This window comes from Momordica charantia (assembly GCF_013281855.1).
Source record: "Momordica charantia cultivar OHB3-1 chromosome 8 unlocalized genomic scaffold, Mcharantia_2.0 BLBB01000008.1, whole genome shotgun sequence".
NCBI lineage: Eukaryota > Viridiplantae > Streptophyta > Magnoliopsida > Cucurbitales > Cucurbitaceae > Momordica > Momordica charantia.
The window spans coordinates 4,019,317-4,033,413 of record NW_028275166.1 but is presented as its reverse complement, the minus strand read 5'-3'; the positions used below and the strand labels follow the sequence as shown (position 1 = coordinate 4,033,413).

At 32.7% G+C, this 14,097-nt stretch overlaps 2 protein-coding genes across 4 annotated transcripts; both read right to left on the bottom strand.

Moving 5' to 3' along the window:
* Positions 1-3,224: 3,224 nt before the first annotated feature.
* Positions 3,225-4,163, bottom strand: LOC111005088 (uncharacterized). Its single transcript, XM_022276465.2, has one exon. The coding sequence runs from the start codon at positions 3,978-3,980 to the stop codon at positions 3,423-3,425; it is 558 nt and encodes a 185-aa protein (XP_022132157.1). The 5' UTR covers positions 3,981-4,163; the 3' UTR covers positions 3,225-3,422.
* Positions 4,164-4,855: 692 nt separating this feature from the next.
* LOC111005084 (U-box domain-containing protein 51) lies at positions 4,856-9,433 on the bottom strand. Of its 3 annotated transcripts, none has more exons than XM_022276458.2 (9): positions 8,862-9,433; positions 8,661-8,743; positions 8,184-8,305; positions 7,881-8,093; positions 7,472-7,775; positions 7,268-7,369; positions 6,619-7,047; positions 5,666-6,439; positions 4,856-5,485 (listed from the first exon to the last, which is right to left on the bottom strand). In XM_022276458.2, the coding sequence occupies exons 1-9, from the start codon at positions 9,028-9,030 to the stop codon at positions 5,429-5,431; spliced, it is 2,253 nt and encodes a 750-aa protein (XP_022132150.1). In that variant the 5' UTR covers positions 9,031-9,433; the 3' UTR covers positions 4,856-5,428. The 3 variants fall into 3 exon arrangements, with proteins under 3 accessions (XP_022132150.1, XP_022132151.1, XP_022132152.1); XM_022276459.2 differs by having other exon boundaries at positions 4,856-5,464; positions 8,862-9,431; XM_022276460.2 differs by having other exon boundaries at positions 8,858-9,030.
* Between the last annotated feature and the right edge of the window lie 4,664 nt (positions 9,434-14,097).

The window sequence follows — 14,097 nt, the reverse complement described above, 5'->3', positions numbered from 1 at the left end:
ATGTTAGTCTCGACCTTTTAGTTAATGATATATGTCTTAATTAGTTGATATTGAACTGATGAAACTTTGAGTGGGTGTAAAAAGTGGCTTAAAGACCACAAAATCGAATTAAGTTCATATCATCGTGACTAAATTAATATTTAACCCTAGCTAACTTATCATGAAGCTATTTTTCAAGACAAATTTTCAATCTATGAAAATAAAAATTGTATAAAAATGTATTTGAATGACTATTTTTTTCAAAATAGAAAAAAGGAAATTGTTTCGTTTGACTATTTTTTTCAATACAATATAGAAATTTGTATTGTTGTTACTCTTTCTAAAATCACGAATTTGTGAACAGTGTATACAATGTGTATTATTTAATTGTTATAAAAAAATGTGTATTATTTAATCGGTTCTATTAAACTTTTAAAATTATTTTAAAGACAATGAAACAAATTATATATTTTTAGGAAGAAATAATGTACTTTGGTCTAAATAAAAGCAAAATTAATCCATGATGTAAGAGAAATTTAAATTGATGCGAAAAGATTTAAACTCTAAGAGGGATACTAAGGATGACAAAAATTCATTAATTATAAAGAACTAATTTGTAGCAATTATTGGGAACATAGTCAAATATTCTTCACTTAATATATATATAATCAATATTAAAGCATATATACTTATGGAATAATTTGTGTAAAAGCATATAATACTTGTTGGCTTGCTTTATAAATGTGCAGTTTAGGCCAAGTGCCATCTGGATATGAAGAAATATTTGTTCGTTCTTAAAAGGAAAAAAGATAAGAGGAAATGTGTTCGTATTTTTTTTTTTACAAAGTGTTCGTATCTGATTGGATAATGATCTCTAGAATATTTTGATTCTCTAATTCTCATTTTCATTTCCATTTAGAGAAAAATGGTTTTTTCTCAACGAGTAAAGACATTATTTATCTCAAAATTAGAGATTCAAACCTCTGTCACCCCTTAAAAAAATGACTCTGCTCAATTCAGTAACCTTTTAATTTCTTTTATTTTTCTCTTTAACAAAGAGAATATTTCTCGAACCATGTTTTGCTCAGTTAGATGATGCATGACAAGAAATAGCAACAAAAGAAAAAAGAGATCAAATAAAACCAAAAAATACATTAAAAAATAATTGATTGTATATAATGGATAAATTACGGTATATAATTTTCATTTATTCAAACATGGTATAAATTTGCAAGTATTTCATATTAAGTTTGGATTTCAGTCTTTAAGACTCTTGGCAATAAATAAAACATATTATTCATTTCCAAATCGAGAGATTGCGAAGAAATAATAATTATTTGAAGAAGCTTTATTTTAAAAAAATTGCGAATTTCAGTTTAATTTATAAGCATAGTTCAGGAGTATTGACACTCATCTCCAACTATAAAGGTTGTGAGTTTGAATCCCCCCACAAATTTATATTGCTAAGTAGAATTTTTTCGTACATGCAGAAAAATCCAACGTACTTATCCCAATGGAGTCGGAGAATCCTTAGTTTGATCAAGTACGGGATCAAACCAGAGATTTTAATCGAGATTAGGCATGGACACGAAGGGAATGGGGAAGAGTATCCCCGTCCTACCCCACCCCAAAATATTTTATCAAATTTAAAAACCTCTTAAATTTATTTCCCTTTTTGTTCCTAACTCGCGGGGAACCATCCCCATTGGGAGAATCTCCACCCCCGACCCCATCCAACCCTGTTGCCATCCCTTATCGAGAATTAGGCAGAAGGATCAAATATGAGAAGATGAAAAAGGATATGCATGGCATGGGTGCTTTTGATTTTGTGCTTTATTCCGTACGTGATGCGACCAGCCATATCTATTTATATATCTCTCTCTCTTTGTGAGTATATATAATGCCCTTTGAAGTTGCGTTTTTTATTTCCTTCATATATCAATAAATCCATCTCATGATCATCTAGATCTTTCAAGTGAGATGAAGAAATTAAATTAGATCATGAATATTGAATAATGGAGCTACGGATATAATTATTTTCTCAGGGTTTGAACAATATATTATATGTTAAGGAGGTGACAGAAGAGAGAGAGCACACATGGTTGTTTTTCTAGCATGCATATTGCAGCTTGAAGCTCTGTGTGCTCTCTCTCTCTCCGTCACCTCTCTCTCTCTCTCCAGTCTTATTTTCTGTTTGTTTGATTTCTGTGGTGATTTTGTGAGTTATATTGAGCTTATTCCATAATTTGCTTCTTGATCTTGCCGTGTAGGGGGACGAGTTTCACATCGGTTAGAAGTCGGAGATTGAGTGCATGCATGGTGGAACTGATACGAATAATGTCGTTCTAGGTATGGCGACTAGGAAGGAGAGGATTGAGTTTGTGGTATAAAAGTGAAATGTGTCATTATTGGGACGAGACTTTTTGAGTGAAGTTATGCATGTACCATGTACAGCGGTAGAGTAAGGAAATTTTTTAAAGGATGAGCAAAATTTTGCTTCTAATATTTTAGAGTTGGACAAACTCTAGGAGGTCCAAAAAATAATCTTAGGTGCACATCTTCGTCTCATATCCCGTCATTTGTTTCATGGGAATCCAAGATTCTCATGAGACGAGCATCTAAATTTCTGTGTTTATTTTGGTCGTTGTAGATGAGAAGCATCTAAATTTCTGTGTTTATTTTGGTCGTTGTACCTTTAGTTTTTGTTCATTTTGATCTTTATAGTTTTAAAATTTTCATTTTGGTTTCTATAATTTCAATTTTGGTTTATTTTAATTTCTATATTTTAAAAATGTTTATTTTTGTTCTGGTAGTTTTAAAGGACGGTCATTTTGGTCCAGTGGTCAGCATGACATTATATTAAAGAATTTCAGTTACGAGAGAATTTATGAATAAGAATTAAAATGGTCAACATTTTAAAAAATACACTAATCAAAACGAACATTTTAAAAATATAATAATTAAAATGAATTAAAGTAAAACTTTTTAAAATTACACGAACAAAGTTGAAAGTTCTATCTTAAACCAAAATAGTATTTAACCGAAAAGAAAGTAACAGAAGAGTTAGTTTCTAATGCAAACTTGTGAGAGCAAAATGGAAGGTTTAAAAAGTTCACTAAAATCAAATAATCATAAAAGTTCAAAGATTTACATACACCATGTGATTAGTAATTCACATAAAACAACCATTCAAACAATTCCCTAACATATATATAGAAATTTACATAACCCATTAATTAAACAAATAACCCAAAAAAAAAACAATCTTTTAATCTTTAATTATGGACAAACGAAAATCATATTACTAAATCTGATCAATGAGCATAAAAATCCAAACTTCGAAGAAAATTACAAGGTAGTTCCTAAATTCTAGTTGCCAAACAAATTTTATAAACCCCATTAGAGTTGTTGGAGCCAAACTTTGAAAATTACAGAGCTTCACTTCACCAGCAAGAAAACATGAATTGGAAGACAAACAGAGCACAAAGCCACGTCGCCGGAAGAGACAGAGAAGACGATTTCGAGGCGTAGAAGTAGTAATTATAAGCATTGGAATTCGTATTTCCATGAGGCGCCGCCGTCTTCGGCGGCACAGGTACCGGAATCAGCACCGGCGGCGGTGGAGGCAAGTTAAAGTAGTAATTGAAAGCAGGAGGCGGTGGAGGATGAGATAAAGCCGCCAGCGGTGGCGACGGCGGCGGCGGCGGCGGCGGAGACGGTGACGGGGTTGGCCGAGGTGGGGACGGGGATGGGGGTGCGTTGAGTGGGACGTAGGCCAGCGGCGGCGAGTGGGGCGGAGGTGACTTGAGAGCCGCCGTGGGCGGCGGCGGCGGCGAGCATATGACAGGGCAAGTTGAACACTCGCTGATACAGAGTAGACTGACCGGAGGGACCACCTCGACCAGACGGTGGTCTTCAGACGCCGCCGCAGCTCCGGCGAGGTCAATGATCAGAAGAATCGAGAGGCAAGAGAAATGGAAAATTCTTCTGAAATGTTCCATGGCTGAAGTTAGTTTCAGTTGCAGAAAGGAGGAAGCTTTGCAGAAGTGGGAGTTGAAGTGGCGAAGAACAACTTATGAGATTTTGCTTTTGCACTTTTACAGTTGGATTTTGTGTGCAATTGGTTACTTATAAACTTGTACTTTGATTCCATTTAATCTTGATTAATGGGTTTTTGGCTTTGTATTAAAGTTTTTTTTACTCCAATTTAGTCCTATATATTAAGGTATTTAAGTAAATAACATAAAACAAATATATTTTTTCAAATGCAGGAGAAAATTTTGAAATTTTATGAAAGTAGCATAATTCAATTTAAATTTAAAGCCGTAACGTAAAAAACACTAAGAAAAGTCAAGCTCATGTTCTATTTAAATAAATGGAAAGTTAATTAAAAATTGAAGGTTAAATTGACTTCTTTCAAGAGGCATGCATAAAAAATAATTTTTTTTTCTTTAAACATAATACAAACTGTTAATAGATTTCATAGTATAAGATGGAAAATCCCTAAGAAAACTTGTTTCTCACTCTATATCTCCATTTCCTTATACCTTTCTCAAAACATAATCAACCTTTATATTGATTCCTTCACTCTAATCCTTCTGTTCTTGTTTGCTTTATACTTTTCTTCCCAACCTGGCCTCCTCAATTCCTTCAAGGTTGCCTCTAACAAGAAGCAATGCATTACAAACAACTCCATGAATTAAAACTAATATAATTCTATGTCAAGCTGCAAACATAACAACTTAAGAATTAAGACATGATTAATTTGATGGTCTGAACTCAAAATTCCAGACATAAGGCAAGAATATGTAACAATCTCAGTCTCACCCTCCCAAATATTCACAAAATTCTCAACAGAATCAGATCATTTAAGCCATAAACCAACCCAACAGATATTTATAGTATTGACTGAACATGTAACAGAGCAAATGCATACAAGATCAGATGAGTCCTTCATTGTTAGTATAAACTATAAGTTTGTGTTACGTTCCAGCTGATAATGCCACAACTTGTGATGAATACAAGTTAAACGGATTATTTTGATCTGCACGACTTGGGATTAAAGAAAAGCTATTACGAATTTACGATGGTGTTCTTTTTTCTGGAATGATGTAACCCACGATAACTTGGAGTCGGTTGATTTACTCATGGAGTGATGAGTTGAGCCGTTGATAGGATCAGATCATCTCACAACTCTCTGCCTGGTTGCACAGATCAATCAGAATCTTCGGATACATGTTTGAAGGATCATACGTCTTCCTAGCACCGGTAAGATCTTGACAAGCTAAATTTCTTCAACATAGTTAATCCTTGGGCTTCTTGCCAGTTCGAATGAAGAACTCCATTACCACAGCCCCTCTGTAATCAGTGTCATTAAATTCAGGCAACTTTCCTCCTATGGGTTAGCTGGTCTTTCATATACCGTCACAATCGTATAACACAGGCCCCTCTAACTTCCTTCATCAGTGAAACTCAATCTTGAATCCTGGTTTAGGGAATAAAAACACTGAACATCATTGTTAACAGGCCTAAAGTATTATTATCTTTGACATGTAAAAAGATAAAGTTGGTGAAGATATGTTCATTCAAATAATTATGATTAAAAGAAATGCTAAGTTATGATTTGAATTCTCTGACTTATAAAATTAAAACCATATTTTCACTTAAATATAAGCGAGTTTTGGACCTCAGTTGATGACTGTGGCCTCGAACTGGAACTTGATGCGGCAGAGCGTGGAAAGTGACCAAGATTCCTACTGTCACGTTTATCAGAACTCCTCCCAATATCTCTTAACCTGTTAAGCTCTGGAACTATAACTGTTCCAAGATCTGGCCTGTCTCTCTTCCTCAATTCAGCGCACGTCAATGCCAGTTTTGCAAAATTTATAGCCTCCTCCAATGGACAATCTGAAATTGTAGGGTCCATCATCTCATCAAACTTCTCTTTCTCAATGGCCCTCTGAACATGGTGAGCCAGACCCATTGGAGGCTTGGCAGTAATAATTTGAAGTAGCAATATTCCAAACGAGTAGACATCTGACTTTGTCGTTAACTTTCCTGTTTGTTGGTACTCAGGATCAATGTAACAAAACGTGCCAGCTGCTGAGGTCAAGTGATATTGGGTGACTTGATCAGCTACAGAAGGTGGGACTAGTCGAGCTAGGCCAACATCACTGATTTTGCTCACATAATTGCGGTCCAAGAGAATGTTAGCTGGCTTAAGGTCCCTATGCACAAGTGGGTCTGGCTTTGCTTGGTGAAGAAAAAGAAGTGCAGTTGCAATTTCGGCAGCTACTTTGAAGCGTCGTCTCCAAGATAATGGAGGAGTATTCCCTCTCCGGAAAAGTCTATCTTCTAAGCTCCCATTATGCATGTACTCATATACCAAGCAACCATACTCGGGGCATGCTCCAAGAAGGAGGACCATGTTTGGATGTCTAATGCAGCACAGAACCTCCACCTACAAAATGATTTAGAAAGGAAAATTTGAATGAATCCATGAGATAAATTTATGCCACAAAATTACATCTGAGCACTTCCTCAAATTCTTGTCCGTGTTAATTGAGTTTGAAATTATAGTTGTTCCATAAACAATATAAGTTACATCATTTTTGGCACAGAGAAGAACCATATGTATACCTCTTGTTGGAATTGTTTCCGCCCTTGAGCAGCGTCAGGTCTTAAAACTTTAATGGCAACAGCTGTATGATCAAGTTTGCCTCCATAAACAGGACCGTATCCACCTTCTCCAATCTTCAATTTTTCAGAGAACTTTTCAGTAGCTTCCTCAATCTCCTCTATGGTGTATTTTCTATAACGGACGTCATTCTGAGCTAGAGCACTCAGTGCTCGTTTTTTCTCTTCTGCCTCACGTCTGGCCTTCATTTCAGCCTGTTTTCTTCTCTGGGCTTCTCTTTCAGCAAGCTTTTGTGCTGCCTCTGCTGCTTCAATGGCAGCTTTACACTTAGCTTTCTCCATCTCAGCAATAGCAAGAGCAGCCTCTTCAGCTAGCCTGACTTCCTCAAACTTACGTGCCTCATCTTGCTTCCACTGACTAAGTTCTCTAGCCTGAATTTCAAGACAGCACTTTATATGCATTTTTTCCTTCGACTCGGAACAAAGCGCAACTCCAAAATTTCATTTGAGATTTACTTAATTAAATCACTCTATTTATTATTTAACTAGCAAAGCATTTAGTTAGATATAAACCATCCAAATGTTGAGAACCCAAGCTAATGACTGATATTTGAGCAACCACCATCAGTAAAGAGATTTGTCTTATATTTACCTTATTCTTGGCTGAGATTGCCTCTTTGCAAGCTGAGCTATACATATCCATGGTTTGCTTTAATTCCAGCTTCAATCTTTTCATCTCAGCCTCCAGCTCTCGCTGTAAGAAAGGAGTCAATATAGATGTTAATCAATGGAACTGCAACTACATAACTATCATAAGCATAGAATTTTCAAATGCCAATGAGCAATGTACACTTACAGTAGATTGTGTGGAAGCCGAGTCGGTTGACGCACTTGAGCTTATACTGAAATCCAAATTTTGACCACTCACATCCATTGAACCAAAAGGCATCTGTGCAGTCAACATATTGTCATCGGAGATCGAATCACGGCTAAATGAAGTCCTAGACCCTCGGTTTGGAACTTCTATAGTTTCCATTGATATATTAGTAGGAGAAGTTTTTGGCCTCTCACGGGTCAACGCTTTTGCTGGTTTTCCATTCTTTTCTATGAGAATTCTCTCTGAACCCGTACTTTTCCGTCCTTCCCTTGCTGGTTGCCCTCTATATTTACCAAATAAAAATTCAGAAGATATAAAACTATATAACTTTCTAAAAACAGAAGTTATGCGAGTAGTAATTGGAAGTTAGTTCTCAGAACTATATTACTTGGCTCCATTTTCTAGTTCGTAGCTGCTGTCTGGTTGAACATTTGGCTGAATTGCAAGGGGCGACGGTTGTCTTGGTGGCATGGCAGTATTAGCCACTGGCCGAAGAGCTGCCCTGGCTGATATTATCTTCCCTTTTGATATTACATACACAGAACAAAACTCCGGGGCAGTTTTTATTACGCTGGTTGGAACATCAGGACCTTTAAATTTCCTGAGACACCCCACTCGTTAGAAATTCAAGTTACTCTTCACAAATAAGAGAGATAGACAGAGGGAGGGAGAGTAAAAAAAAGAGAGAAACCTTGCTAGAGCACTCCTTGTCGAAGAACCGACAACAAAATTATTGATGCAATTCTTGTGGACATAGTCGACAAGTGCTCTGGGAACGTCAGTATCGTCAAGAACAACCTCCCTCAACTGAACCTGAATTTCATAAGCAAACATCCTGAGTTATAATTTCTCAACGTTACTCAACCACTTAGAGAACTTTTTTACACCATAAACCATCTAGCCAATGCAACCCCAGGAACCAATTCCCATACTTCATTTTTGTTATCATTCACAAACAATGCTATTTTCATATTTTCCTTTGTGGAAATTACAAGCATTTTAAGGCCATGATTCAATCATTTCGAATACTATTTTCCTAAAAACGTTTCCAACGGCAATCTATAAACTAACAAACCCAAGAAGTTCCAGTCAGACATATTCACAAACACCTAAAGGGCATAATACAAATGCCATTAATATGCAGCATATGATTGAATAGATGAAGTACCCCTTTACGAGCACAATATCCACGGTAGGGAACGAACAGCTGCTGCGCATCAGTTTCGCCATTTTCAGAATCGCCCGCGCTCTCTAAGAAAAAAAAAACCCACAGAGAAGCCGGAAAAACCCCCCGAAAACAATCAGAAATTACACGAACTCGGAAACCATGCTAATAAGAATGACATAAAAAAAGATAGAGGGTACCTACGATGTTGATTAGATTTATGTCTGACATGGATGAGAATAATGAGCGGGTTGCTTATCACCAGATGATCAATGGCCCATCGGACGGCGTGCTGACTGTTCTTATCCTTGTCAATGGCCACCGCCGTGGTGTTTAACGGAATCCCATCTTCAGGTGGATACGACGGAGACATTCTGCAAACAAGCTCAAGGTTCCTGCTGCCGCAACCACTTGATTTAGCCGAAAATTTTCCTTTGTAGAGTGCAGTGGGGGCGATGGTGGAGAGGCGTGAAGGTATTCTTTGGAGAAGATAACAGACATAACAGACATTTTAAGAATGGCGATTCTGGGCCATCCGCTTGATTTAGGCAAATTTGACCAGGCCATGACCAACGGGAGATTTGGGTCTGAAACTGAATGGTAGCGCCCTCGATCGCCATTGCCGTGTGGATTACGACCATGGTAATCTTTGTTTTCCCCTCAATTTTTGGAACTCTTCGCTGGCCCTTGGCGGCAGCCTGCGGTGTGGGTTGGATTTTATCGTTTCAATGCCTTCGAAAATCGAAATGCCCTCTCCTTGATTTACTCTGCTCTTCCTCTGTTTTGGATTTTGCATAATCTTAAGATAAAGTTTTTTTTTATTGAAAAAATAATAATAAACCTGGTTTGTTTCTATACTTCAAAAAATAATAATAATAAATCTGGAAATAAAAGAAAAATAATATACTTCAAAAGGTTTAAATTTATTGTTTTTTTGTTTGTAATAAAATAGGATAAGGACATTTAAACCTCCAAAATTGCATTAAGTAGATGTCATTTATCGTTGAGCAATGACATTTTAAAAGATTTTCTTAAATTTTTCATAATTGTAAATTTTGTATTTTACGTCTGATAAACTCATGTGTTAACCTTATTAATTCATGATTACATTACCGATGACTTTAACATGTTACATAAAATAACATAGTCCCTATGTATTAAACGAATTAAATTAACAATGAGGATCTATTAGATAAAAATTTAAATTTTGGTGATTTATTAGAAACTTTAAAAAGAAAATCAATCATATAAACATAATTTTGAAAGTTTATGAATCAAACTTGCAATTTAACCTAAAATTTAGTTACCAAATATCATTTTGGTATTTATGACTATAACTAATGCATTGGGTATGTAAAAATAAGTTACAGTATTCTATTTTACTATACCATGGGTTAGGGCTTGATGAAAAGAGAGTAAAAAAATGTGAAATTTAACTTAACCATTTGGATTAAATGACAACTTTCAAAATTATAGGCGTCAAAATTAAAAACTAATTAAAATTATAGAGACTAGATTAAAAGTTTTGAATTAAATTAAAACATATCCAACTCATTCAGGCCAAATCGGTAATTCAACCTAAGTAGTCGGTTTTTTGTTCTTTAATCGAAACTTTTATAGCACATAATATCCTCTAATTTATTCTCATTTACTATGTAATAAGCACCAACTTCTTTTTATTTATTTTTTTCTGTGAAAAAAAAAAGAGAAAAACTTCTTTATTTTTCAATTTTTATTTTTTTGATATGAGTGATTTGTTTTATCGCGTTCAAATTATAACATTTTAGTCACATACAAATCGTCAATCAAAATATATTCAAATAGATAATAAATGTAATACTGTGAAATAAACTTTCAGCAAATTTTATTTGGTTTTTGAGTCCAAGAAAAACCATCATTTCTAATCACTAATATTTAAAATTAATTTCAATTTAGTAATTGAAGTTTTAAAAATCTCTAAAGTTTGAATTTAATTTTTAATTGATCTCAAAATTTTGAATTTGGTTTCTAATTGGTCTTGGAGTTAAGTCTACCATTAGTCAACCTAACGATATCTTTTATTATTCTTTTTTTTATAAGTAGCAAGTTTAGTCAATATGTTCACACGATCTATTGCAAGAAATGGATAATGTGGAGATGGATTTGAATAAAAACTCTTTAAAACATCGATTTGTGCTGCCCACTCTAAAGGTTTTTAATTACCGCATTATCATTTGTTACATCAATTAATGGTTGATCCAATTTAATGAACCAATTAGAAGTTAAATTCTAACTTCAGACATCCAACTCAAACTTCACATACCAATTATAAACTAAAATCAAATATGTCACTTTTGAAACTTAAGAATTAAATAAAAACTAAATTTAAATCTCAAAAATAAAAGTGACAGTTTTTTAAACGCAACGACGAACTGTAAACTAAGTCTAAACTTATGGATCAAAAATATATTTTACCCAATACTATTTCGACAATTTATGATTTTATCTCTCGTACTTGTATTTGAATGGTAAATATCGACAATTTATGACATTTGATAACTAATTTTGGTTGTGATTTTCCATTTAATTTTACAAAATATATGTTTATTTTGTTTTATCATGTACTTTGTACAACTTTGCAAAATTTATGCTAATTTTAAAAAACCAAAAAATCGTATTTCAAAAAAAAGTTTATTTATGTTTTTTTATTTAGCTAATAAATCGTATTTTTAATAAATTTAAAAATATATATTAAAGGATCGGTGGAAAAACAAACATTATTTTTTAAAATAAACTAAAAACGAGATGATTATTCTATTTTGACGTTAATATTCTCAATAGTTGTTATTTTTGAACCGACCAAATTATATTTAAGTAGAGTAGTTGAGTCTTTTTTTTCATTGTTACATTTCGTGGCTAATTGTCCACTGTGATTTGATGAGATTATATTTTTTTGAGAAAATATTTTTATATTAATTGTTTTGATTGCATTTGAACTTTGAAGGAAAAAAAATACCTTTTTTTTCAAAATTTATATTTAATTTATTTAAAAGAAAAAATAACTTGAATTTTCTTTCCCAGACACAGAGAAAATCTGAGTCTCATTTCCTACTCCATGAAATTTATGTCAAACCACTTTTGTAAAATAAAACTTAATAAATTATTGGAGATTCCTATAATTATGGTTTATTACTAAATTAATCGATTGAGTTGACTGATGGACTAAACACAATCTTTTGTAAAACCAAACAAGATTTTCTCATGTCTACTCATATATTTAATTGAAATTTTGGGTATAATTAAATTATTAAGAAAGTCAAATTATAGTTGCTTTTGAACTTTTCATTAGTCATAAAATAGTTCAAAAAAAAATTATCCGTTCATCGTGGATTGAAAAACAACAAGATAGATGCAACAAACAATATCTTATTTTTTCATTTTTAAATATGATATCATCTTTAATTAAAAATTAATAAATGTGACGATGGGAGGTAAGTATAGTAAAAATCGAATATTAAAATTTAATAAATGTTACGGGAACTAGAAAACATAGCAAATATATAATTTACGTTGACGTTAACAACTCCGCTTAAAAAGTCAAATATTTAATCGTTGTTTGAAAATCAAATCTGAATATACTTTTTAAATTTATTTTTAAATAAATACAACAATTTCTTTTTTTGCGCGGAAGAATTGTTTGACACGATAATTTTTAGGAAATACGTTCCAAATTCAAAAAGCAATATTTCACTTTTTTTCGCTCGAACTTGTTTTCCCACCTGGAAAATTTCACTATTTTATTAGTTTATACTGAACAAATAAAGAATTAAAAAAAAAACTAATTCTACGTAAATCAATAAATCATAACTATTTTTTTATTTTATTTCATATCATGGAATGTTTTAAATAACTTCTTCATTTTTTTTTAATATTTCAAAATCACCTCTGTAAATGGAAGTAGGTAACCCAACAGGTAAAATTGAAAGTTAAAACATGGTTTAAAGTAGAATTGAGAATTACATGGAGATCACTTTGTTGTTCATAATTGGATGATGATAGAAGTATGGAGTTTTATTTATTGAAAAATAATAATGTAATGATAATTAAAATTTTGATATACGAATTTAAGGTGTTTTCCATTCATCTAATGTATTCGGACTCTAAATTATTTGTCCAATAAAATAATCGCAGTTAAATGATGAATTCAACTCAATCAAATCGTCTAAAATATTTTCATTCGTTCATATCGTCAAATTGTCTGTTGTAATAAATAAAAACAAAAATAATAATTTAACGTCAACAGTATGTATGTTAGGTACCAAAATAATGAAATTTAAGCAACGAAAATTAATAGACTTGGGTTGGATTGGAAAAATGTTTTTTTTTTTCCATTCAAACAATATTTATATAACTTTTTACTCAGCTTAAAAAAAATTATGATGTTTTATTCTCGTCACTGTTAAAATTTTGACACATGATGTTTAATGAAAGAAATCACAAAAAATAGATATTTTTCTTTGATGTTTAATGAAAGGGCCGTTAAATTTTTAGGGATTATATAAGCACCTAAATATTTTTCTTTCAATCCCGTCCCTAGAAAAACATTTTCAAACCTATCTCCATCTCCATTTAAGGCAGCAGGACATGTCAATGTCTTGTGAAAAAAACTACCACTCCATATGAATTTATCATATTAAAAAAAAATCTAAGAAAATTATTGGTCAGTTTCACAAGAAATATAACTAAAGAAACACACGCCAATAAATATAAAATTCAACTAATAAACTAGGGTTGATATTGTTTATTTAAACAAATTGATATTTTTTACATCACGTTTGAGAAGAAAATGTTTCGTAGTCTTGCTTTATAAACAGAGAATAATATCGACCACTTAAACTATGTTCGACAAGGTAAATTTGCTAGAGTTCAACGGGTAGGAAGATTTAAATATATTTGCTCGGCAACCAAATTGATTCCATGAGCAAAGTGCCATCCTATACGGTGTTCGATAAATTGCACACATCTGATTGTTGAAACATATTATGATATTTTCACATGTATATAAGTTCGACATTGAACATTTCTATAGTATTGTAAGAAAAAAAAAGACAAAATATAAAAAACATCAACAAAATATTATTAATATAGATAAATATTGTCATAACAGTAATTAGTATCTACTCCTTCCATTAGGACTAGAAGTTCAAACCCCTACCCGAATTTATCGTAGCGAAAAAAATATAGGTAAAATATCAATATTAATTATTTTAAATTTATTTAGAAAAAGGTAAAATGCTCCGGGGTTAGTTTAAATATTTTTAACCACTTTATTTTTATTTTTAGATTATTATATATTTTCTGGTTGGAATCTTCACATGTTATATTATTAAAAAAGAATAAATATTTACCCATTTTCCAACATATCATATTTATTGGTCGGAGACTCGGAATTAATTTTTAG